This window comes from Porites lutea, chromosome 13 (genome assembly GCF_958299795.1).
Source record: "Porites lutea chromosome 13, jaPorLute2.1, whole genome shotgun sequence".
Lineage (NCBI taxonomy): Eukaryota > Metazoa > Cnidaria > Anthozoa > Scleractinia > Poritidae > Porites > Porites lutea.
Genome location: NC_133213.1, coordinates 16335871 through 16361889, shown reverse-complemented (window position 1 = coordinate 16361889; position 26019 = coordinate 16335871). Strand labels below are relative to the sequence as shown.

The window sequence follows — 26019 nt, the reverse complement described above, 5'->3', positions numbered from 1 at the left end:
CCATTCAAATAAAAGCTCTCTGCCTGTACTTACACATGGTGCTATTTGTTTTTCAAAATTTTACAAAATGAAATTTGCAAAGTTGGTGGAAATTTTTCTTTTGGCTACATTTGGCAGTGAAAGGGTTAAGGTGGATGGCAACAATTTTCAATTCTTGGAAGCACTTTGATGGATTGATATAAACCGAATTCCAAGGTTACTTCCAAATGCGGCGTTTGATCGGGTGAATACGATATTTACAGTATTTTTTTTCAACGATTTTTAACTGTGATGAATCGATAACACTAAAATTAAACGCTAATAGCAAATTCTAATAACAAAAATAATAATAACAATGTTGACAAAAAAAAAAAAATGTGCCTGCCTTCTATGAACGTCGAGCAAATCGTTATTGTTCATATTTCTAAAGGAAATTACTTCAGTTGGAATTTTATGTACCCTCGTTTTCACAAAAAAAAAATACGCTTCTCCACAAAAACCTTTCTAAATGACTTCCCTTTCTAATAAAACCTATAGTCAGGTCTTAGGCCCAAAATAAATTTGTTGGAGAGGGCTCAGAGCCATGTTGCTTGCAGGACCACATCAGCGTCTGATTCATAACTTCCGACATGTTTTACTGCAGCATTGAAAACTACCCTAAAATAATCAACTTGGAATATCTTCCCTTCGAGATCCCCAGATAATATTCATGTTTTCTAAGAAAAAGGCCTTTGTTCCTAGAAAAGCTCAACAGTTCTTCAGTCCCCTAAAAGCCGTTATTTCAAGGTTCTCCATTTCTCCAGAACCTTGCTCCTCCAAGGGAACATTGCAGTTGAATTTCGAAGGTAGAAGGGAATACCTCGAAATAGTTAGAAATTTGAGAATCTAGGGTTGCCGTACATAATTACTGAAAATTTTGGAATATCGTTTTAGGCCGAGAGAAAAGAAGATAAGGAAAACGAATATTCCCAGAGTTCATGCAAAAACCTTCTGACTGTTTCTTTTTTGGTTAGATCTTCTGGAAGCGCTGCTTCTATAGATAATTCCCATCGAGTAATCTGTTTCTGGAAAACATCTACTTGAGGAGATGGTCTCGAGTATTCAGTTACTTCATCAAGATGAACCGTCAAGTTCGACATAAAACCCCTTTCTGCTGGATCTCGTTTGAATTTTGTTGATTTGATGAAACGAATTAGTCGAACATCCTTCCATTGATCTTCTTTGACGACAAAAGGCCGTCCAGAATGTATTTGACTTCTCCATCTAAGTACATCCTGATACTGCGCATACTTTGTATCCCGGGTGTCTTGCGGCGACATTTCGTAACGTGAGTGCAAAAGAAAGCGTATATCCGTCTCCAAACCATCTAGGATGATGTCATCATTTGCGCGAGTGTTACACTGGGTCACGCGACCTTCTGGGTACATTATGCCAGCAACTGCTTGGGCATCATCCCTGAGGTCAAGATTTGGGCGTGCTTTCCAGGTTCGTTTTAAATCAACCATACACCAGCGAAGATTTGGAAACTTGATGTCGATAAAACCAAGATTGTTGTCAAGTCGAACATAAAATTCAGTATCTTCACTACTTGGACAAATGTCCACTGTGTATTTCTCTATCACTTTGTTGTCGGGAAAAAAGTTACTTTCGCGAAGAAACTTCTTTACCCTGTCTGGGAAATGAACAGAAGTGTAAAACGCACTTCTCGAAGGATTTCCTCGCTTACGCTTTTTTCTGTTGTTTTCACACGCAGTAGTGCGTTTTGCTCGTCGTTTCCTTCTACGGGCGCGTTCCTGCAGTTCGTCGACGAAGGACACTTCTCTAGGAAGCGCATGTCGCCCTCTGGATGGCTTAACAGTCTTCCTTTTGTTCGTCCTGAGCATGGCAATGGAGATGGGCTCACCGTCTTCCAGCAGTACATGTGGTACACTAAACATGTAAACTCGCCCAAAGTGAACAGCAAACTCCAGATGACCATGAATCTTGGGATCAAAATCTCTTTCAACTACCTGAAATAAAACATGGAAAACCAAAATCACGGACATCGCATTCCGTGCGTCTTACATTCGGGCCGTTTGATAATGTTCTTAACCACTGATTTTTAGTTTGCGTGACTGGCACATCCAGTGGTAGAATACGTAGTTTTTGTACCAAATAAAAGCCGCTGATTGAAAGTATTTATCAAGTAAAATAGATGGATTAAGAGAGCGAGGTCACAGCTAAAATCAGCCTCAAAAAGTACGGTGTTAACGAACGAGAAAGATTCATACAGTTTGATTACGGACACTTTCTACTGGTGGATGCAATGGCGGCAAAATTTTACAGGTAGGCGAGAACTTTTTCTGTTCTCAAATATAATTTTCGCTCCATACATTTCTTTGTAAACCAAATCGCCATGTTTGTCCCCAAAATATGAGGAAAACGCTGTCGTTACGCGGGCGCCGCGTCCGCGATTTCATGCCATGTGGCTGAATAATAATTCTCATTTGCCATAAATTAAAAGTATTTTCAAGGGCAAGGGTGGCGCAGTAGTGAGAGCACTCGTCTCCCACTAATGTGACCCGGGTTCGATGTGGGTTGAGTTTGTGGTTGGTTCGCTCTCTTGCTCGGAGAGATTTTGCTCCGGGTACTCCGGTTTTTTCCCTCCCCTCAATAACCAACACTTCCAAATTCCAATTCGATCTGGAACGCACGGACACGTTTCAAGGAGTTCTTAAGAACTCTTAAGTGCTCCGAGGGTAAAAAAAAAAAAATACTATTTACAATCCAATAGATATCAGTGGTTTATGAGTGTAAGCTACATAACCATTTATATATTTGTTTGTGTACTATTTACTTGAATTCGCCAGTTCTGGGCAAGCGGGGTTCAACGCAAGAACGACTGGCGCCAATTACTGCGGGCCCGTAACTGTCCCTCCCCTCATGAAAGATAGATCACCACAACTACTACGCCCCCTACTCTTTACGAACAGTTTGTGGGTTCTTTAACGTCCCACAAAATTTACATGTGCAAGGGTTGTGAGACGGGGCTTACGGTTTATCGTCCTTATCCGAGAAGACTAGAAAGTCTAACCGTTTGCAGATGTATTTACAAAGACAGCCTTTTCTCCTCAGTTATTTAAAGAGCTTTTTGAGTGTTGGACCGGCCGGGGCTTAACCCAGCGGCCTTCTGCTCGGCAGACCGACGCTGATCCAATTGAGCAAAGAGGATGGCGGTTTCAGCACGTGATTATGTTTCGTATGAATAGATCCTCAGTCAATTTTTCATCGATGTGTAAGATAATATAACGAGAACTAAACAGGGCTCTGTGGAAATATGGAATAGTAACAGGTTGACATACCTTAAGTTGCTGAAAGAATTTCTCTGTGAATCGTCGAAGCGCATACTCGTTGAAAGTAGGATTGGTTACCAAGGCTACATGACGTGCGAGGTTATCATGTGTCTGATGACATGGCCCATCGTATGGTGTCAGTGAGACGTGATCATTTTCGTGTCGACTCCCTTCATACAAGACAACACTAGCATTTTCCACGAAACAGCCGCTCATCAGTGATACACGGTCACGTGATGCCTGTTTTTCCATTCTGTCAAGTTCTTCTTCCACTGCGCGAATCGTAGGTTCACTTCCCTTCACCTCCAAGATAGCTGAATTGCGTGATCGCGGGAGCTTGGGACGAATAACGACACTCCTTGCCCCAGTCTTCCTCGCAATTTCTAGAGCCTTACTTTTCTCGACACCGGCGAAAAAGGAAGAAAGGAGAGGTGATAGGTAAATCACGTTGTAATCTTCAGAACCACTTATGGCCAACATTATTTGCACATCACCATACAGTGCTAACATCTGATAAGCACGGCGCATATGTTCCTTCACCAAGTTCAGGTGATCCTTGTCCAGTAAATCTGCAAATTTACGTGCGCGCAAGATACGCGCCAAAGGATCTGGAACATCTTCTTCAAAAAACGACTTGTGCGCTTTGAAAAACCTCATGAGCATTTCACCAAGTTTGGGGGTGGGGAGGTGTGTGCTATTTGCGTTTTCGGCAGCATCGTCACCAAGAAGGCGAATTACTTTTTCCCATTCCACGTACATGTCACTTTCTGTCATCGCTCCTCGTACAAGTTTACGTACCTCTGAGATAATGTGATCTTCGTTGAAATTTTGAATTTGTCCCTTGCGCATGCACTGAACTAGAAGTATGGAACCCATTACATTTGAGGTGTTCCCAGCACCAGCTTTGTTTCGTGACAGACCTGTGACATAACACCATCGGTGAATGACACGGAGAACCAGCAAGAGATGAGGAAAGGACTTTATGTAGCTTGACAAAAGAACTCCAATTGGCAAACACCTTGGAGAAGCAATCAAATCGCAAACAAGATTGGGGGAGCATTTGGTTTCATTTAACAACCTCCCAGTGGGATGCTTGCAAACAAGGACCTAAAAAAAATAAAAATAAAAAGTAAGTCGGTATCTAGGATTTTGTGGTATTTATTCAATTAACTCTAGTAAGATTAACGATTTAAACATATTTTGTTCTACTTAAGGGCGGTACCGAGAGACATGAAGCCCCATTGTTAATAACCTTAATAGCCAAAATTGGACAATTAAGGGAAGCTAAAACCGGTATCTGCTTGTTAGTGATTTATCCATTCAGTAGCATTATTCAGCTTCTAATTCTTAACATCTGATTCTAGAAAGGCTGAGGTAAGGTTATTCAGATTTTATCTCATTGTGACTGTGGTGACTGTGTCTGTGACCAGGTAGGCTGGGTGTTTAGATTGCTCGCTTACGGAATGTTTGATTGTAATATTAGAAATAGCATCCTTACCGGAAACGTCTTTTTGCCGACAACGCCAACTTTATGGAATAGATTTTTTGGATCCCCCTCTTCGCCTTTTTGCACTTGAGTCTCTTTTAGGTGTGGTATCAGCCTCTCAATTGATTTCACTTGATCTTTAACAGGGATGTCATTCACTTTAGAGGGATCTGCAAGCTCTTCATCTGAGTCAAACGACCGTTGCGACATGCTACACTCTTCCAGTAGGCCTGAGAGGAATGGTGGAATGTGATACATTTCCTGTGAAGTAACGGGGACATCATGCAATTTCTGAGTACCCTGTGGTAAGACGCAGATATCCAGGTCTGAATTTTCGTGAAATAGAAGCGAGGCTGAAGAACCAGTCACAATCATCGAATGCTGTGGTAGAACCCCTTTTAGATGCCGCACAATTGAGTTTTTGGTTCTTACTCTTTCTAAAAACTGTTCAAGTAGCCAGGTCTTTTCTTCATTGAACAGTCTGGCTAAACTCTCACCTACTGTTGTATTAACGTTCAGGCTCTGGGAGAAGTGATGCGGTTGTTTGCGGTTTTTGATAGCAAGTATGATGTCATTAACAAACCATGGAAAACCGAGCAAACGCTTCTGGGGACCTGGTTCTGACTCATTTGCCTGGTCATGAGCATGCGTGTAGGCCACATTGTACCAGGCTGAAGCTTTGAGAAGCATCTCATCTGTAATATCCTCATTGTCCAACAAATGCTGACCATTCACATTGAAGTCGTGGAAGAACTGGTTTCGGAATTCCAACCGCATCTCAAAGAGGATGCAGCCAACGATTTCTGCAATCTCTGTTTTCTCTTTACTCAAGCGATTTCGAAGCTTTAGAAAGCAGCCAGTCAAAACTTCGGCCTCGGATTCAATGCCGTACAAACTCATTAGAGCATGCATTTTGTCTCGGTACTGCTGGTATGACTCTCTGGCTTCTTCAATATACCTGTCGTTACCTTGCAGGAGTAAAGACTTGTCGATTCTCATTTTCTGGTCAAACTTTTCAGACGCTGCGTCTTGAAACTTTCGACAGCGACGGTAGAGCTTTCCTAAAACCTTGTCTGATGGGTAACTAGGTTTATCACTTTTCATCATAAAATCAGGGCATGCCTTAATCTTCGCGATGCCCTGCATTTTGGGCCACTTGCCTGTTTTAGGCGCATCTACTGCTAAAGAATGTATCTCTGCCAAATGTAGACAAACTTTAGATTCGACACCATCATTCTCCTGGTCTGCTAACGCTTTATGGGCGTTGTCAATCACTCCTAATTGATCACACCGAATGTAGTCGACCACAAACTTAGTCATGTCGGCGGCTGTGATTGGTTGCGTTTGTTCCTGCTTTTCCGGGGCTTGGTAATCCATCGGCGGGAAATTTGGTCTCCTTGGTAACAAGTCTTTGTTCCAACACACGAAGTAGAGATCCCCATCCAAATCACCACCTAAAATTGGAATGAGCACTTTTTTTAACTATTACCTTGCGATCAAGACATTTATCCCCTATTTTCTTTGATTGCATTGTACTTCAAAAAACAAATAGTATCCTCAATCAAGCGACATTTGCTCCCAATCATCTGTCTGTATTGGAATGATAATTATCGCCGATAAAAGATAGAAATACAACGATAAAACTACATTGTAAACCGCACTCAGTCCAAGTTCGATCAAAGCTGGTACTCGAAGATTGCGTACGCGACGTGTAGAGATTAAATTTATGATAGCACGCCTTGGCTGCTTATAAGCCAAGAATGTCTTGACTAGGTTCGCACTGGTTCTTACACATGCATGAAAATGACTTTTTTCAGGTTTATGCTGTAAGTATTCATTTAGTAGTCGCACTTATTTACTCAACACGCAAAATAGGGCAAGAATGAACCGGGGCACAAATAAATAAATAAATAAAAAAAGAAAAAAAGAAAGAAAGAAAGAACGATTTGCAGGTAGCACATCCACATAGTGGTTCTTCGTCTACCTGATTCCTGGTCGAATTGGAATTTGGAAATGTTGGTTCTTGAGGAAAGGGGAAAACCGGTGTACCCGGAGAAAAACCTCTCGGAGCAAGGGGGAGAACCAACAACAAACTGACAATAGATGCGTGGGGCAGTAAAGGGTCCGTAATTACTAACAACAAACATTTTTGAGGGGAGGCTTCAAACACACTGTCACAGTGTAAAGAAATATTCAAGGGAAGAGTACGAAAGAAGGAAGAACTGCCGTTGCTTTAAGAAAGCTACTCCATTCCCAAACCCTTGCTACCACTTTTGAGTCAAAAACCCTACCTGCCATTTCATTACAGTGAGGTCTCGATCCACGTCGAGGGAAAACCACACAGTCCACTAGATGGCTAAGTTTGGGGACGTCAACAGCTTCAAGTTGGCGAACGTCTCCTGGGTGCAAGCATGGATTTCTGGTCACTACTAAAGCTCCCCTAACAACACGTTTCTTGCTCGTGTTGAACTGGTCCTCGCAATCCACACGAGTGGAAACTTCAGAATACCGCACGTAGACCTAATTTAATAAATATACGTTGAATAACGTGAGTTCTGTTGTTACATGAAGCTCATTATTAAACAAGACAACGAGTTACGTTAATAGTCGAGTCTGTGTTGACTTTTTTTCTGTTTGGATCAAAAGATGATAGACCAATCAGGGATGTTGCGGTGTAGCAAATAACGCGCTATCTTCAACCTGAATTGAAGAACTATACACTTATTAAGTTTAATAGGATACAGTCAAGAAACAAACAAATAAAGAAAGAATTCAAAAGAAAGACCAGTTTGCAGAATGCTAGTACTTAACTAGGCAAGACTACTTTTTCTGCACTTCATAAAGTAAATGCGTTATGACAGTTTAATAGAGTGTATAATAAGGTGCGACAGCTAAACGCGGGTTTGCGTTATACATGTTTGACTGTACACTAGACTGAATCAGGAAAAATGCAATAAATTCTCGCACTTGCTAGAAATATCTAAACAAAAGTTGCAAAGAAAGCAACAAACCTGTCCTGGTTTTAGTACACCAAGCTCGTCCATTACACCCATCATCAAACGTGCCTCCTCTGGTGGCAGAAGGATTCGGGATCGGGAGAGTAACTCGTGGATGTGATTTCTATACATAGCAACAAGCAGGGATTTAAAGAACGGCTCCGTTGTCAGCGGTATTCCCGAGCTTGATAAACTTTTATAGGACACGCCCATTTTGGCTCCAGTACCCAGCAGCTCGATAGCATCGTTCTCATTAACAAGCATTCCTGATAAGAAAATCACGATAAAAAGGACTTCTTTTCAGTCAGTAGAGAGATTCGAGAGTTTAAGCTTCAGGGCCCGGTTCCTCGAAAGATAGTTAAGTTTAACCCAGGATTAAACCAAGTTTTAAGCAAGGTTTTCTTGTCTAAGAACATGAAACTAGAGCTTACAAAATACTATTGTCTCTTTACCTCGACAAAAAGAAATGATAACACAAAATGTTACTCTAAGCAATGCATAGGAAGGTAAATACAGAAAGTGGAACAAAGTTTTAATCCTGTATTACTGCTAATCGGCCTTTCAGGAACCAGGCCCAGGTACACTACGAACGGCAATCGCCAGATTCAAGTTGAGAATTTCTCAAAGTAGAAAATGCGCTGATAACTGTTACAGCTCCAAAAATTCTTATGGATAAGAAATTGCGTGAAACTACTCATTTATGTGTAGAAGTAATGAACAGTAAACGACAAGTAAAGGGGAAACTTGGTCGCCGTTTGACGAAAACGTGATGCTTAAGCTCTCTATTTTAAAAGAGTAACGTTTACAGCAAAGGGCAAACGCTAATTTGTCCCACGTACTGCCAAATTTTTCTCTTTTCCTGTTCTTTGCTGTTAATTATTTCTACAAAAAATAGTAGTTGTCGCCAGTTTCATCCATAAAAGTTGTTGTGAGCTGTTTATGTCTGCTTATTTCCCATTTTGAGTAATTTTAAACTTTAATCTGACGTTTGCCGTTTGCGGAAGACGTGACTTTCATTTCACCATTCTAAAATAGTTATAATTTTGTCATAATCTCCATCGGCCAAACGCATTTAAAGATTAGGCTTATTGAGTATAATTATTCACTTTTCTCTTTGGAAGCACCTTACCTGCCAGTTTCTCCAACATTTTGCTCTGCAGTCGAATAAAAACATCATCTGGCACACCCTGGTTGGAAAGCAGCATAATCACCTGGTGGTTGAGATAAACGACCTGGGGTCGAGACGTCTGCAATACTTCAAGTCTGCGATGGAAACTCTCAAATTTGCACATGCTTGGACGGAAGATGGCCTGTTTGCCTGGAAGTCTCGGATCTACTGCAAGGACACCTTTAAAGCCAGAAAATCGAATTTGAAAGGCAGATGGTTTGAACGGCTTGGCAATTTTCTTGAGAACCTACAATAAACAAAAACAAAGATAAATATTTGACGAAAGTCACGATGGCTTTTCCTTGAAGTTCTCTTTTTTTATTTATGTGCGGGTGGCCAGAATTTCTGCGAACTTTTAAGGTTTTCTAGACGACTCACGCATAGTCCAGCTATCGGTTAAATAGCAGTTTAAAAAAGAACACCTAAGGAGGTAAGCCCTAAAAACAAACCGTGCAGAGAGACGTGGCTTCTAACAAAACTTTAAAATAAAAAATGACAGCCTCAAACAGCGGCTTGACCGTTTCCAGGCAAACAAGGGCCACCCCTTCTACCATGCACCAGGCGGAAGGAGCAAATATGTCGCTCATGGTACGACAGACGATGAGAAGCAAGGCAGACCTTCTAAGGAGTGTATGGAGTAATGTCTACTTATAATCTTACCTCTGCAGCAAGTTCTTTTGATATTCTGCCAATTCCATCAGAAAAACAGTATTTCTGGTCAACTGTCTTAACGTCGTCCTCTTTCTCGCTTTGGGCACCTTCGCTGATACCAATGCCCACGGAGTCTATAGAGGTAGAAAAACACTGACCCATGCGAGCCACGTATGAAGCCACACACCTTGAATTGAGAAAAATACGCCCAGAAAGGTTATTTAGCTGTCTTGCTCTGTATACGAGACAAGGACACATCGCTTTTTGTTATGTTTTGTTTTTTTTTCGAATAGAGCCTGAGACAAAGTGACGGCTCAACGGTGTTTGACTTTCTTTGCTAAAGTTTAGTATTAACTAATTTCTCACTGATTCTTAGGCAATTAAAGCCACCGTTTTTATCGTTTTGAAGAGTTACGGCCTAGTTTTCATAATTGCCTCTGATGCCCTTTTATCTCTTCAGCATTTTCAGTACAACTTAACTGTAAATCGTGCACTTACCTTATATGACTGAAGTCTCCCATCCAACTCCGTATGATGTCTGGTTCATACTTTGGCCCAACAAACCAGCAGCTATGGTTACGGAGTTGACTGTTTGATGACCCCAAAAACTGGAACCGTTCACCAGCTATGTCCAGTCCTTCATCCAGGATACGGTTAATGCCGTCCAGCAGTGGATCCAGGCTTCCTCGTCCTGCAGATAGTTTGGAAAGGTCCTCATCACGAACACTGACACACAGGAAATTCTCCGTTTCGTACTGTCTGAGTACCCGATTTTTCACCATGACTTCCGGTGGGTACAGTAGTAGTCTTGTTGGGGTGATGACTGCACGTTTTATCAGAGCACAGTGGCCTGGGATGAGCCTCTTTTTAAACCCGGAAGCTGAAGGGTCGTTTTGGCCTAGAAATGCCTTGAAGGCCTTTTCGGGATCACAGAAAGAATCTTGTTCCAGAGTTTTCTTCAACTGCTCAAGTGCTGCACACACTACACTGCTTGGCTTGTTTAGCAAAAGCTCGCTGAAAGTCGAAGACATCTTTCCACGCATTACTGGATGCCACGAAAGAACAGTCTGTGACGCATACTTCACATCAAATGGCAAATTAGGGGGAGTATTAGTAACTGGAAACCTGCCAAAGCTTTTCTTCACGCGACAATAAAATGCATTTTTGTTGAACCGATTCTGGATTCTGGACAACAAGTGAATGATCTGGGAAGATTCCCTGCTAGAAAATACAAAACAGTACGTATAGCAATAGGCCCAAGCTTTTTCGCTGTTTAAGATATCAGGCACCCTCTCCCAGGCAATCTGGTCAAAATTGTATTGGTGACGCAAGGGACGCTCGCGAAAATTCATGATTGGATCTGGGTACTCTTCATCAGTCGAGAAACTGTCTGATTTCGATTCTCCCCCGTCATCCGACAATTCGCTCAATGTATCATCAACATCAACTTGGAGAAAGTCGTCATCGTCATTTTCTAGTGGGCCCTGCTCGTTGTCACCGTCAACTTCCAGGAAAAGGTCATCAACAGATTGAAACAATCGAGGTGGGTGCTTTATGGTAACAAACAAATTGATTACGTCAGATGCCACGTCACTGCTGACGATTAAACAATCTTCAAGTTCTTCATATCGGAGTTCCAGCTTATAAGTCTTAAATCCTATCGTCAATAACTTGAGGCTGTGATCAAAGTAAATCAGAACATTCTGCAGGGTGGGTTCCGAGGGCCACTGATATCGAAAATGGCACCGAGTAAGGAACGTCCCGAGAAACATAGAATTTGCCTTCATCGAATGAAAAGTGTCTTCAGCTTTGTGACGTTTCTTGGGGAACGACGCCTTGAGCCAAATCGGAAGTGGTTCTTCTTCAGGATTCGCCAGGTGAGAGCACCACTGTTCCGTCACGTAATTCAGGAACTCTTCCTTCGATCTGAATTCTTTACGAATTTTGTCTTCCTTTGGCTGCAGCTCAAAGCTCAAAATTTTCCGCCCGTTTCCGTCACTGCTTGTTGAAGAAGCTGTGATTGTCTTCATATGAATGACTTCAAACCTTTGTTCCAAAAATTCTATAACGCGGTGATGATGCTCCACAGTTCCAAGATGATGCACGGAAATATTTATTCTCGGCTTATACTTTTCGGTGTTAACAATTTCTTTACTTGTGGGGAAGAAAGAAAGAAGACTTTTCATTTCACATCCATATTCTTCTGCCTGTAGCGTTTGTCTCTTACATAACATTAGACGTCTTATTGCTTCGTCCATGTTTTGTTCTTTAAGAGCCACAACATCAGCTTCTTGTTTTTCCGTCTTTTTACAAATCACTACGAACTTACTGTCAGGGCGACGAGATGCACGCCCTCTCGTTTGAACACGTGCGCGCAGTGAAGCTGCCCCTTCAAAGCGGATGACCAGATTACATTCAGGTACATCAAGGCCTTCCTCCAGAACGCTGGTGCTGATAAGAAGTTTTGTCTGGCCTGTTTTAAAGCATTCTAACAGCACTTCTTGTTCATCTGTCCAATCCATTCCGTCGTAACTTCCCTGACCGTGCCCTACAAAAACTTTTGGATTCAACGTTTCCGGCACCCCGGAAAGCGTCCTGATCTGCTCGCAAAGCTTATAAGCGGTTTTGCGCATTGTCACAAAGACGATTCCTCTGGAAGATTCATCCATTTGCGCGCAGCACAAAAACTCATTTATTAGCGCCCCAAGGATACGATATCGGTCCGATACGGCGACCTCTTCTTCAACAGAACTGTCTGCTAAGTCTTTGAGATCACTAAATGTAGTGTTCGCTCCAACCATGTCCAACAGGGCAAGGTCCTTTGGTGAAATAGCATAAGTGATGTTATTTATGCATTCTCTGAGGCAGTGCATTGCATGATGGTAGCTAAGAATTTCACAGGCATCTACAATACAGAGCATCTGCATGATGTGCTCTCCAGCTATCAGCGTTTTTGTCAATCTTTTGTCACCATGGCAACTGTCAATCAGTCGTCTCAGTGCTCCTCTAAAATTAGATGAAAAGAAAGGAAGTCCATTAAGTTCTGACCGTTGCCATACGCTTGCGCCGTCGATGTAAGCTGTCTTCAAGTTAAGAAAGTGCTTTTCAATGCATGCCTTGAGGCGATCCTGGTGGGGGTTAGTGTCGGGTACTATGCTGTACGTAGTATCCGGATTGTTAACATTTACTGCTAGGGTCTTTGATTCAGTGGGCGTTGAAACTTCACAGTTCAGGTTGTTTAACAATGTTTTAAGTCGTTCCATGGTACTTTCAACTGTTACTTCTCCAGCTGGTGAGGCAGTCAAACCCAGCACAATGGGTTTAAAATTGCTTGATGTGTCGCGATAGTATCCCATTATTTGTTTGTACGGATGATTTCCGTGGCAATGATGAGCTTCATCGAAAACTAGCACCGAAATATTGGAGAAACAAATGATCGAGCTGTTCTCGTCAGCTAGAAAATCTAGAAAAAACTGATGTGTCAGGACTAAAACATCAACTTCTTGAGTTGCTAACGCTTGATGGACGGCTTTCTTCTGTGGTGGTTCCATTTCACCTACCATCGTCTTCACTCTCAATTCAGGCACCTGAGACTTAATATATTCGCTCTGCTGGTAAACCAGTGGGACTCGGTCAGCGAGGAACACCATTAGCTTGTTTGGATTAAGTTTCTTCATACAGCTCAGTACCATCGCTGCCACCAAGGTCTTTCCCGAACCCGTTGGTAAGCAGACGAGGGTGTTTCTGCGCATGGCGGATAGAAAAAGTTCCCGTTGATAGTCCCGCGGGGACTGTCGTGTTAAAAAATCGATTTCTTGCGACGTATGTGTAAGCCCCATTGTGTCGCAGTAAATCATTGGCTCGCTTAATCGGAGATGGGACTGACATATTGCCGGAGACACTTTTACAACTTCAAGGCAACACTCCTCTTTAAGTCTTGGACATATCTTGGACAGTTTCTTCGCTCGAATTTCATCTCCGTTGTTTACAAGGTATATGTTGTCTATTTTATAGCAGACAAACTGTTTTGATGATAATATCGTAACCTTACCCACGTGCATTCGACACTGTCGGCAAAGAACTATGTAAGGACAATATTGAGCGCTTTTTCCACCCGTTCGATTTTCCACCTTGTTGAGCTTTTCAAGTGCGTCTGCTTCTTTTTCCGGCCTCACAGCAAGGTGGAACTGCAACTTTGAAATTGTGGCCAGCATTAGCATTTCTCCTCTAGCAAGCTCCATGTGACATCCGTTACAGTGGATTGTAACCCCAGTTATCTGTCTTCTAAAAGCCATGGTTATTATCAGTTTTACAGCCCAGATCTGCCAAGAAATGGTCATCACCTTAGACTGAAGAGCAGTCACTTTTTCTCACGGTTCTGTTCGTGAGTGCTTAACATATTTCGCACATTTTAGGCAGTCAAGATTCAGGTATCTGCAAAATTTTTGCATGTGGAATCCGGAATCCTGGACCTTGGCATCCGGAATACAACTGTAGGAATCCGGGATCCCACTAACTTTTTAAATCCGGAATGCAGGTTCCACTGAAAAAGATCTGGAATCCTGTGATTAGATTTAAGAATTCACGGTGTGTAATCCAGAATCGAAGATTTTCTTAGATTCCGAAGGCGAGTATTGTTACAAGAGATTATTAGCAACATTTTTAGCGCAACACAGCGTTGCAACATTGTCTTGACATCATTGCAACCCTGTTTTGCACTTAAGAGCGGCTTCGCGTAAATATCAACTAGACGTGGAAATAGTAAAAAAATGACCTGGCCTCAAACTCAGCCAGAATAAAGCCCTATGGGCCCTAGTTACAAAATCGTTGGTTTAAGTCCGATCGAGTGAATAATATTTTTTTAACGATTTTTTTTTTCTTCCCGAGGCCTAAAATGGGCACAGATCATGCGAAATTAGAGTCAGTAACCGGTAAATTTTAAAATAAAGTTGGCTTCTAAAATATAATGACACTTCGTATTTTTACTATCTTTCCTCTATAATTTTAACTGATTAGTTCGCCATTTGGTCAACAAAAGATTTTTAAACAAATTGTCAAAGTTGTTGACTCAAAATCGCTTAATCAACCGTCAAAATTTAGCACTTTTTCACGACCTAAAAAAGCGGATTGGTACATGTCTTTGAACACCAAGGCTTGCTTAGTCTGAAAGAGCATTTTCTTTTCTTCAAATTAGCGAAATAAAATTTTGGGGTAAATGAAATCACGAGCGCTGACAAAGCCAAGCAAATGTAAATATTACACTAAAAACGGGCGAAAAAACGTGACCTCTGACCAAAGCACAACCAAATGCGAATTACGGTAGGCGTCAAACCTTTAATTATTCGGTAACTTCTTGAGACAATATTGGTCCGAAATGTGTGCAGATTTTTTAAATAAAGCTGAGTTAAAGTATTAAGTGTCAAAAAGTCCACAAAGTGGTAAAAAAAAAAAAACAACAAAAGTCACGAATAATCTGTTCCGTTTTCTGAATTTTACGCAGCGATTTATGCGATTAAACGAATTAACAATTCCAACGATACCCACCTGAGACTGTGTTAGTTTAAGAGTCCATAGAAGTTCTCAGACGATTCCTCGCAAAGACCTCCAGAAGGAAATGAATGAACAATTTGAACTTATAACTGTAACAATTTCACTTGCCGCCACGGCAATGAACGAAAAGAACTGTCGAACTGCCACAGGTAAACCAGCTTTCAGTGGAGTCCTGCAAAGCATGTCACGTCACGTAATTCTGCCCCGCGCATTTGGGAAGGAGGGAAGAAATTCTTCCATGCTGTGCGCTAAAACATTTATGAAATCAAACAAGCTTGGGAATGTATCTTTGCAACTAGTTAAAGAAAACAATAACTTCTCCCCCTGTTTTTGCTCGAGGGGCGCTGTGCACTTTTTTTATTTTATCTGCTGTTTATAATGATTGTGCTTTAAGTTCAGAACGTGCATCTATAGCTAGCAATTGGTGTGCTCGAATTTATACCGAATGCTGTAGAAAGGATATCAAAGGGCACCAAAGCAGTGGCGGATCCAGGGGGAGGGTCCGGGGGGGTCAAGACCCCCCACCAGACCCAATACTTGTTTGAGACTAAAATCCTTACAACGATAGGATTGCATGTCACTGTTTAACTGGCTGAATTTTTTTTAATGAAACGCGTGTTGTAATTTTCCGCTAAACTAAATTCCAGGGATATTAAAAAATGTGATTGTAATTGGGTACCCTCCAATGATCTGTTCGCCTCTGCTCGCAAAGCAGTATTTCCCGCGCCAATGGCTACTGGCTTTTACAGATTGAGAAACACGTAGTCGTCTCTGCCTTCTCAGTGACTAGTGGGATGGGGTGTGGGGGACAAGTAATTTGCCACAAAAAAGTTCAACAGTCCTTTCTGAACCAAAATTTTGATTCCCCCCCCCCCTCCCCCCCATGAAAAATTCCTGGATCTCCCCCTGCAAAGATGTTACTCTGAGTTCGGAGCCAATCAAGGCTTATGCTGGCGCGTGCAAGTAAATCAATTTTTTTCGAGTTAAGGGGCTCACTTGTAGGACGAAAAACAGTATTTTATTTATGTAATATCAAAATTGTGCCTGATCATGTGTATCCTAGAGGAACAAGAGACACTGATTTGTTACGAGCCTTTCTAGTTATTCGGTTTCCTGTGTTTCGGTGGTTCCTTGCGTTGAAACATCCCGACTAAAAGCCAACAACAGGGAATGAGGTCTTCGGAAGCCAATGAACTAGTGGCCACATTCGGATCTCAAAAAGAGATTTGGACAAGTTGAAAGGACAAAATCGAAGGAACTGATCGGCGAAAAGAGAAAAAAGAAAGCCAGTACAAACAAACGAAAACACATGATATCATTTTTTTTCCGATATTAGTCGGTTTGGAACACAAACCTTTGTCGAGAGCTGATACTGTGGGGTCGTTACCAAAATTGAATTTAAAACTAAAGTATAACATAATTATAAACATATCGGTGATTACAAAGGTAGTCTAATAAACCTTAACTGACGCAAGTAAGGAACCAAAAATAACGACCTGGCGCTGGTTGATCAAACGACCGATCATTTTTCCAACGGATACCGTGTGGAACGAAATTTTTGCGGGAGTTTATTTTTGCAGATTGGCGGTTTTTTGTGTTTTGTGGGAACTAATTTTTGCGATTAGGACACACTGGTTTTTCTTGCTGGGGATCAATTTTTGCGATTTCAGAAAGTACCCATTACCCAGCATTGATAATATTGTCGTTTTTATTGAGTACGTGCAATAGAAATACATATTTTCAAACAATACAAATGTACTAAGTGTGCGTCAGTATATTTGTGATTGAACAGACACGATTTCTTGGTACTGTATTCTTGTGTAGTGAATTTAAGTTAGAGCATACAGTATTTCCTCTCGAGTAAGTTTTTGCGGGAAAAATTTGTGCGGTAATTTTTATTTGCGGGAACTTATTTTTGCAAAGTACTGACAGTCATGAAATCCTATCAACAAAATTCAGCCGTGAGTGAAATAGTGAAAATGACAAGAAGACAGAGGGGATAAAATAATAACAGATCAGTCCACTGGGTTTAGCCTGGCACTTTTGTGTAAGCGAACGGGAATGACGTATTTATTTGTTCTGGAGCGATGATTTTTTTTTTAAAAGCACGGCTCATAGCAAAAATTTGCCAAAACTTTAACTGAGAGCCATTGCTAGATTCTATGGTATTTTTTCTCGTTCCTTTTTTTTCTAGTTCTGTTTGGTCACATGAACCGTGATGTCAGCTTTTTAAGTTAAGATAACCATGTTTAGCCTGTTGTGGACATGTGTCATATTATCCCAGTCGTGACAGATGAAACCTTTATTACACTTGGGTGCAAATGTTATTACGGATAGACCTTTATTACACTTGTGTCCAGTTATTACATTTGTGCCTTCCACAAGTTCCACTGACAAGAAATCCAGATCCCAGAAGTGAATTTGGCCTAAGAGGAAACCAAACATTTAGCCTCCTTGGTGGCATTTTCAGGGAGTCATATTTTCCCATTTATACTAGTCTGTAAATAAAGCGAAGGTCAAATGAGAAAATTGAGGCTAACGTTGTTGAGATCAAAGATGAAAAAAAAATTCCCACTTTTCGTTTGTGGGGATGCTCATCAAGTCCAAGATTATATCGGCAGAAGAGGCACCTTTGCCCTCAAGCGAGGGCAAAAATGAAACAGTCCAAAGCTAGTTTTATTTCATAAATGTTTTAGGGCACAGCGTGGAAGAATTTCTTCCCCCTTCCTCCTTCCCAAATGCGCGGGGCAGAATTACGTGACGTGACAAGCTTTGCATGACTCCACTGAAAGCTGGTTTACCTGTGGCAGTTCGACAGTTCTTTTCGTTCATTGCCGTGGCGGCAAGTGAAATTGTTACAGTTATAAGTTCAAATTGTTCATTCATTTCCTTCTGGAGGTCTTTGCGAGGAATCGTCTGAAAAGTTCTATGGACTCTTAAACTAACACAGTCTCAGGTGGGTATCGTTGGATTAAAAATTGTTAATTCGTTAAATCGCATAAATCGCTGCGTAAAATTCAGAAAACGGAACAGATTACTCGTGACTTTTGTTGTATTTTTTACCGCTTTGTGGACTTTTTGACACTTAATACTTTAACTCAGCTTTGTTTAAAAAATCTACACACATTTCGGACCAATATTGTCTCAAGAAGTTACCGAATAATTAAAGTTTGGCGCCTACCGTAATTCGCATTTGGTTGTGCTTCGGTCAGAGGTCACGTTTTTTCGCCCGTTTTTAGTGTAATATTTACATTTACTTGGCTTTGTCAGCGCTCGTGATTTCATTTACCCAAAGATTTTATTGCGCCAATTTGAAGAAAAAAGAATGCTCTTTCAGACTAAACAAGCCTTGGTGTTCAAAGCCATGTACCAATCCGCTTTTTTAGCTCGTGAAAGATTGCTAAATTTTGACGGTTGATTAAGCGATTTTGAGTCAACAACTTTGACAATTTGTTTAAAAATCTTTTGTCGACCAAATGGCGAACTAATCAGTTAAAATTATAGAGGAAAGATAGTAAAAATACGAAGTGTCATTATATTTTAGTAGCCAACTTTATTTTAAAATTTACCAGTTACTGAATATGACTAATTAATCGCATGATTTTTGTCCATTTTAGGCCTCGAGAAAAAAAAAATCGTTAAAAAAATATTATTCACTCGATCGCACTTAAACCAACGATTTTGTAACTAGGGCCCATAGGGCTTTATTCTGGCTGAGTTTGAGGCCAGGTCATTTTTTTACTATTTCCACGTCAAGTTGATATTTACGCGGAGCCGCTCTTAAAATCGTCGTTGCGAATCTTCCTGTGTAACATTTAAGTGCTGATAAAAGTGAATTTATTCTCTTTACGCGCTCTTAGGTACAGTGGAACCCCTTTAACGCGACAACCGTTGGGCCACAAAATCCTGCTCGTCCATAACGAGGTGGTCGCATTAACGGGATCTACAAAATAATGAAATGACTCAGTGATTTTACGTTTGGATCGAAAGAATATGGTCGTAATAAAGAGGTGGTCGCAGGGTTGTCGTAAGGCGTGGTTCTACTGTTCATTTTTAGCGGCTCTGCTCTTGTTAAGTTCTGTTACGTCAATCTAAAAACCCAAAGAATATTCTGCAAGTTCCAAGTCAAAAGCCGGGGATAGGATTCTGGGGGACTTCGTACCCGATCCTCCTACTAATCCAAAATGTTTTCTTGAGTGCCCTGGGTAATGAGTTAACATTAAATTAGGGAAGGGATGGGCGTAAGTCCCCCAAAATCTTCTACTGATCGTATACAGGTTCATTTTGTTTGAGTAAGTGTTAGTTCTGGTGATTACTTTTAAAACTATTAAGTAAACCTTGATTAACCTTGAACTTGAAGTTAATTACAGCATATTCTAGAGCCATGTAGGCGCGATAATTACAGGACTTTTGCGAAACGGATCCATTGTCTTTAATTCGTTCTATGATTACGAGCAGTCACAAAATGACGCAAAAATTCAAGTCCTGAATAACCTCACGCTGATCTATTCCTAGACTTTAACTCAACTAAACAGGGACTGCCATTGATTGATTCTTGGTCACGTGACGTTGACTAAAATCAAATGTATCCCGATTGTGATACATTAAGCAATGTACCCCGCTGGGGATACATTACAGCACGTGATCAAAGCATGGAGGAAAGCGGTGTGACAGAAAGCGGGAAAAACACTGCCAGTTTTTTTTTTTCGTGAATGAACACCAACAACTTGAACACAAACACGAAGCCTCAAGCTAACAAGCAACAATTTTTAAAGTCATCCCAGAAGAGGAAACAGCAGCTAGTGGAAGAAGAAGATGTAGATAATATAAGGAAAGTAATAATAATAATAATATTAATATTTGTTTATTTCCACCATTCGCAGATTTCTCTGAATTACAGGTAGGGTCAGGCAAAGACTCCGTCAACTAGCTGACAATACCACTGACCTGAGTCGTCCGATGAAGTACTCTGTAAGTAATTCATTCAGTGGTTTTAAGAATTATATTTGTGGTTGTTAGAAGTACCGAGTCGACTTGTACTGTTTTGGTTCGCTCCGGTTATTCGACTTATTCTTTTGTTGCTGTTGAAGTTGTGAAAGTCAAGAAATATAACAAAACACTTCATGTCGGGTCCTTAGGGAAACCAGTTAGTTTTGTTTTCCCTCGAGATCATGACTGATCTGACTTTAAGTGTATATAATAATAATAATAATAATAATAATAATAATAATAATAATAATAATAATAAAAGAATCTTTATTACAAAACCTCAATTAAAATCCTATTTACAATCAACCTGCTGTTTCAAAAAATCTAATTAATTCATCAAAAACACTATCTACAATTTAATCCGTTACAAAAGAAAACCCCTCGTCCTTCATTAGAGAACAAAAACAATCCTATATATTATAAGTGAAGATAGAAAAAACTATTCATTTACAAATTCTAAAAAATAGAAGTAACTTAACCTTACATAAAAGAAGAGGAAATAGATATAATTAATAATAAAAGTTCAAAATTCTATAAAATTAAGAATTCCATTATGTAGAGATATTAAGATCCTGCAATCGAATTATACTAATGACGGCTAAACCAGCGTCCATAAAAAGCCCTAAGTATAAAAGCATATAGACACGTATTTCAGATATCCGCACTAGCGACATTTAATAATAATAATAATAATAATAATAATAATAATAATAATAATAATAATAATAATAATAATAATAATAATATATAGATTTAGCCAGGGCTAAAAGCGAAGCTCCCATTAATAAATTTATGATTTAAATCAAACAATAAACTTGTAATCCAAAAATCAGTTAACTTAATGGCACATATGTGACTTTTTAGGGAAAGCTAATTAAGGCTAAGTGATTTTAGAGTGAAAAAAAATCTTTCATCGAATTGATAGCCGGTATATATACACCCAAAAAATAGCAATCATCGTCGATCACATTTAAGAGCCATAATAGCTCTTGATCACAGTAGATTAGGCCTGGAAAACGAATTCATGGAAAAAACAAATCTGGCCGAATTTTTTGCGTTCGACAAGTCTTCTTAAAAAAATCTTGCCAGCAACTCTGGGAGCGTGTAAACCAACATTTCATACTTTTTATGCATCACATCTGAGGTGAAACAGTAATATGAGGCGCTGTTTTTATCATACAGACCTCAGACAAAATGCAGTATTTCACAATTTTTCAAGACAAATTGCACTCATTCAATATTCAGAACCGTACGAAGCACGCGTGGGCTTTTAGCAAAACCGTTCAAAAAATTTCCAAAATCACCTATACGGCCAGCCGGTTGTCACTTTTGACAAGCGCCAAATTTTCAGTGAACATTAAAAGAGTTACGCTTCAACATAATAAAGAACTTATTGTTTATTTTTTGTTATTTAATGGTTTTATAACGATGTGCAAACGCGCGCATTTTGAATACTCTTGCAAGCGTTGTTTGTGAACGACTGAAAACAAACAGCAAAGCAATTGCAAGAGACTACTAACAATCAATAAAAGAAATGTAATTCGGTGAAACATTTACAGAGACAACAATTTTCATTCACGAAGACAAGTATTAAAGCGTCTCTAAAAATCCTGAGTCTTTACGCTTAAGCCTAAAGCTTTTAGCCGGCTTCCTGGTGTTTACTGTTTTCAGAGATGAACTCGAGGCAAGAAAATCGCTCAAAGCTTTCTTTCTACAGCCAAAATTATAACTAAATACTCTTCGGAACGTTTTTTCATTCTATATGCGGAGAGAAAATATCGACTAAAGGCTTTTTAAAGCTCTGTAAGCTTATATATACTAGATCAGATCATTGTCTCAGATCTTAATACAAACGTGCATAAATTAGCCTCATAAACTGCGCTCGACTTCATGAAATTAGATATAAAAAAACAAACATACACTGTATACAATAATTACTCAGGCTTACCATTCGAGATGCAGCTCTTGAAAGCTATCAAGTAAGGCCAGAATCGCTTGAGGGACTTTTCAACCCCGCATCCAGCAAGGTGAAAAACGAAAACGATGCATCCGAAATCGGATTTCCAACTTTGACAACCGGCGCATTTCCCAACCAAAAATTCAATAAACAAACCAGCCATGGATCAAAGAAGACTGTTGATAGCAGCTGTATTTCATTTTAAGCATCCAGTGGGAAAAGACAGTAAAAAACATCACAAGTTGACAAAATCCTCTGTCAGCTTCAGCTGTCAAAGTAAACAAGGTTCAAGATGCTGTATAAATTTTCTGCATGAACTCACCTGTCAAATTTTGACCAATCAGAGCATAAAAATTGGACGGTCGTAGAGCGTGATCAACGCGTGACTATGGTGAGAAAAGTGAAAAGCCTCTGTCTTCCCTGTTTGTATTTTTAAATGATTGGCTGAATTTTCGCGTCCGAGATCAGTTTGAAATCAAAATGTTAATAACGCGGGGCCATAGTGACATTAACACAACACTTTCTGTCATCACGTCATTATGTTGCTGCCGTTCTCTTTGCCTTTGTATTTCTCTTTCGCGTTGCCTTTGTCTGTTCATTCTAGCTCTGTCTCGTTCTGCTTGCCGGCGTTTTTTCACTATAATTTTCTCTCCTTCTTCTCGCTCTGACTCTTTCCACTTGCCGACTTTCTTCGCTAAAATGTTGTCTTCTTCTTCTACTTCTAACGCGCTCTCTTTGGCGATCGTCTTCGCTTGTTCTACGCGTGTTGACTCTTGCTCTCAGCCGTTCACCTTCTCTTTGCTCTCTGCTTAAAACCTGTCATCTACACGCAAAAATCTCTCTGCTGTTGTTTGTTGACATAATAGCTTTCGTAAGTTGTAATAAAAAGTTATAAAGGCTCTGTCGAAAAATCTTTTTGCTAAGTTGCTTTGAAATTTCTTTTTTCAAAACCAGTTGCGCGATTGCGCGATATAATTGCGCGACGTTGCGCCATGCGATTTCCCGCCAAAAAATCTTCACTTTCCCCTACCCCAAGAGTCCATGCGGACTACTTTCCACTACCCGGAAAGTCCGTACGGACGGACGTACGCTAACGTCATAACCAAAATTTCTCGGATGAGTAGTTTATCTTAGTTATGGTGCTCCGCTAATAACATTTATATAGCGCCTATCCAGTAATAGATCCAGGCGCTTAACAAAGTGAAAACAATATATTGAATTAAAAGTTAATTCAAAAGCATAAATTTAAATTTAAATTTAAATAAAACACATATAAAAGCCAATACATCTTCCTAATGACTAAAGTAAAAGTTCTTAAAAAAGGTAGGTTTTAAGTTTATGCTTAAAAAGACTTAGATTCTAGCATGAGCGTATGTCGTCAGATAGTTTGTTCCAAAGTACGGGGGCTAAGACAGAGAAGGCTCTAGACCCATAGGTCTTAAGGTTAAAGCTAACAGGATTTAGACTGAGCGCAGAAGATGACCGAAGCGATCTAGAAGGTAAGTAGCGGGTGATAAGGTCATGAATGTAGGTTGGAGATTGCTGATGCAGAGCTTTTAAGGTAAGTAGTAGAATCTTGAATTTAATTCGTTCAGAAACAGGTAGCCAGTGAAGATCGAGGAGGATGGGAGTGATGTGATGACACTTCCTAGAATGTGTAATCAGTCTGGCAGCTGCATTCTGCACCGATTGAAGCTCTTTGATGACGTTTTTAGGGACATTATAGAGTAGAGAATTGCAGTGATCGAGTTTGGAAGTTACGAAGGCGTGAATAAGAATCTCAGTAGTTTGCGTTGATAAGTATTTCCTAATGCGCGAAATGGTACGAAGATGATAAAAGGTAGATTTACAAACATTGTTTACATGGGGAAACATTGACATAGTGGTATCGAAGATAGCGCCAATGTTTCTTGCATGTGGAGAAGGCTTGACTATGTCAGTTCCAAAGCGAAGAGGGGGTAGGGATTGTTGTGGATTATACTTTGAGAATAAGTAGAGAGGCTCGGTCTTGTCTTTCTTTAGTTTTAGTCTGTTGATGGACATCCACATGTTGTCTTAATCGAATTCAGTACAACCAAACACTCAGGAGCCCGTAGAGGGGATTGCCCTCGTCACGGTTTTGGAAGCCATCTTGTCCAGAAGGCAACCGCCAACCGCATGAGAAATGTACAGTTTTGTATGAGAATCTGATGTCGAATAATTTCCATATAAAGCGGCTGTTCTGAAAAAAATATGAATTGAAAACTAAAACTTCATTCCTAACAATTTTGCTGAAAAAAAAAAAAAAAATTGAGGGCGTCACATGCGGCTATGCTACATGTGCTAGAAGCACTTTTTACAATTTTCTAATTATTTGTCTGTAAAAATTTCTCTTTTTCCAGTCAGCTGTCCTGCCGACTAAAATTACCCGGAAATAATTGGAGACAAATATATGGAAAATCTAAAGCAAGAAAAGCCGTTTTACCGAATTTTTTCGACATTAAACTTCTCGGTATACAAACACTGCATACGTAATTTCTCACGCGATTGCCTACTCGTAAAGATGGCTTCCAAAACCATGACAAGGTCTATATATATGCAGTCAAACTCTCTTCTAACGGAATCTCTGTAAGACAGACACCCCGATCCCTAAAATGTACACCTAGAATTGTCCCTGCCGTTCTTCACTCCCTTCAGTTGACTCTACATAACATGGACGCTTCACTAAGACGGACACACCAAGACTTGACTCCTGTATTTTTTTAGTCCCCTTATAGTTGTTGACTAGCAGGTTACTGCATGACTTTCTTTACTCCCCTCAGTTGACTATCCAGATGCCTTTAGAGTTAGTACTTACCTTCCTTTGCTACTTTCAGTTGACTCTTTATAACTCGGTCATCTATCGAACACGGACGCATAATTAAAGCCCCAAACGTGTCTGTGTTCGAGATAGTTGTAGTCCCATAATATTTACTGAAGGTCAGATGATGTAAGGAAAGCTTCATGATCATCCTTGCGAACCTTGACCGTCCTTCAGACCAAAATTATTATGTGATGTTTCAGGACTAAAACCAAGGATACTTATCAAGCAGAAAACTTGAAAAACAGTTTTTTAGGAAAAATAATTTCTTATCGTACTGTCATTTCTTTCTTTCTGTCTTTCTTCTTTGTTTTTTTTTTTTTTTTAATTGTCGAATTCGGGCGTTGTTCTCCAGTCACGACGCTGACGTCCTAGCTCCTAGCCTGAATTTCATCCGACTACCTCGAGTCGTTTTTACTCCCTCAGTAACGACGTTGCTGAGAGGAGAAAACGACTCGAAGCAATCGGATGAAATTCAGGCGACTGACGTCCTCCTATCGCGACGCCTTTCCTCGCAGGTGGCAATTTTCTCGCGCTCTCGTGTATTTCACAAGCTTTGCAGCTATACACGAGACTGCCTGATCGTATGTAGTCCTGAGACTTGACCGTCTTGTAATAAATGTTCACTTTCCCATCAAAATTAAGCAGTAAATGTTTTAGATGAAGAATATATATCTCAACTGCGTGTCATCTGACTATGGAGGTTTTGTCAACTTCGTTTGTTTCTTACTTATTGCTTTAAAATTCGCTGTAATAAAGTTAAGCAAACCCACTGAGGTTTAAACTTATGTTTAGATGAATCGTTTGAGCTTTAATGCACCTTAATGGAAGTACAAGTTGGAACTCAGTACTAAAAATCACCAAACACCCGGAAATATAAAACGATGTTTTGAATTTGAACATTAATGAACATGCTACAGCTAACGTAAACTTTGCATATCACGGTCTTGATACAAGTTCTATAATTTACATTCGCCTTCTTAATTTAGACTTACCTTTGTTCGTATTCCATTTGACAGCGAGAAACAACCAAATCATTCAGGGGAGATTCATCCTCTCTCATCTGTGGCGC

The 26019-nt window shown here is 40.2% G+C and overlaps 4 protein-coding genes across 4 annotated transcripts in view; 1 reads left to right on the top strand and 3 right to left on the bottom strand.

The window, feature by feature from the left end:
* The window catches only part of LOC140922660 (carbonic anhydrase-like), a 99537-nt gene that overhangs the window by 53150 nt on the left and 20368 nt on the right, over positions 1 to 26019 (top strand). The window lies entirely within an intron of this gene.
* The window catches only part of LOC140922661 (cilia- and flagella-associated protein 54-like), a 94820-nt gene that overhangs the window by 65721 nt on the left and 3080 nt on the right, over positions 1 to 26019 (bottom strand). The gene's annotated exons all lie outside the window — the stretch shown is intronic.
* LOC140923496 (uncharacterized) lies at positions 849 to 26019 on the bottom strand. The gene is given in 9 exon segments (XM_073373581.1): positions 849 to 1988; positions 3321 to 4418; positions 4810 to 6251; positions 7089 to 7317; positions 7809 to 8059; positions 8923 to 9208; positions 9622 to 9799; positions 10111 to 13934; positions 25943 to 26019. Coding segments are annotated over 8 exon segments (8421 nt in total). The 5' UTR covers positions 13908 to 13934; positions 25943 to 26019.
* On the bottom strand, positions 23468 to 24223 carry LOC140923495 (uncharacterized). The gene has a single exon (XM_073373580.1). The coding sequence runs from the start codon at positions 24155 to 24157 to the stop codon at positions 23468 to 23470; it is 690 nt and encodes a 229-aa protein (XP_073229681.1). The 5' UTR covers positions 24158 to 24223.

Bases quoted from the DNA above. Each gene is read 5' to 3' on its own strand.
- LOC140923495 (XM_073373580.1), bottom strand. From the start codon at position 24,157: ATGTGGATGTCCATCAACAGACTAAAACTAAAGAAAGACAAGACCGAG.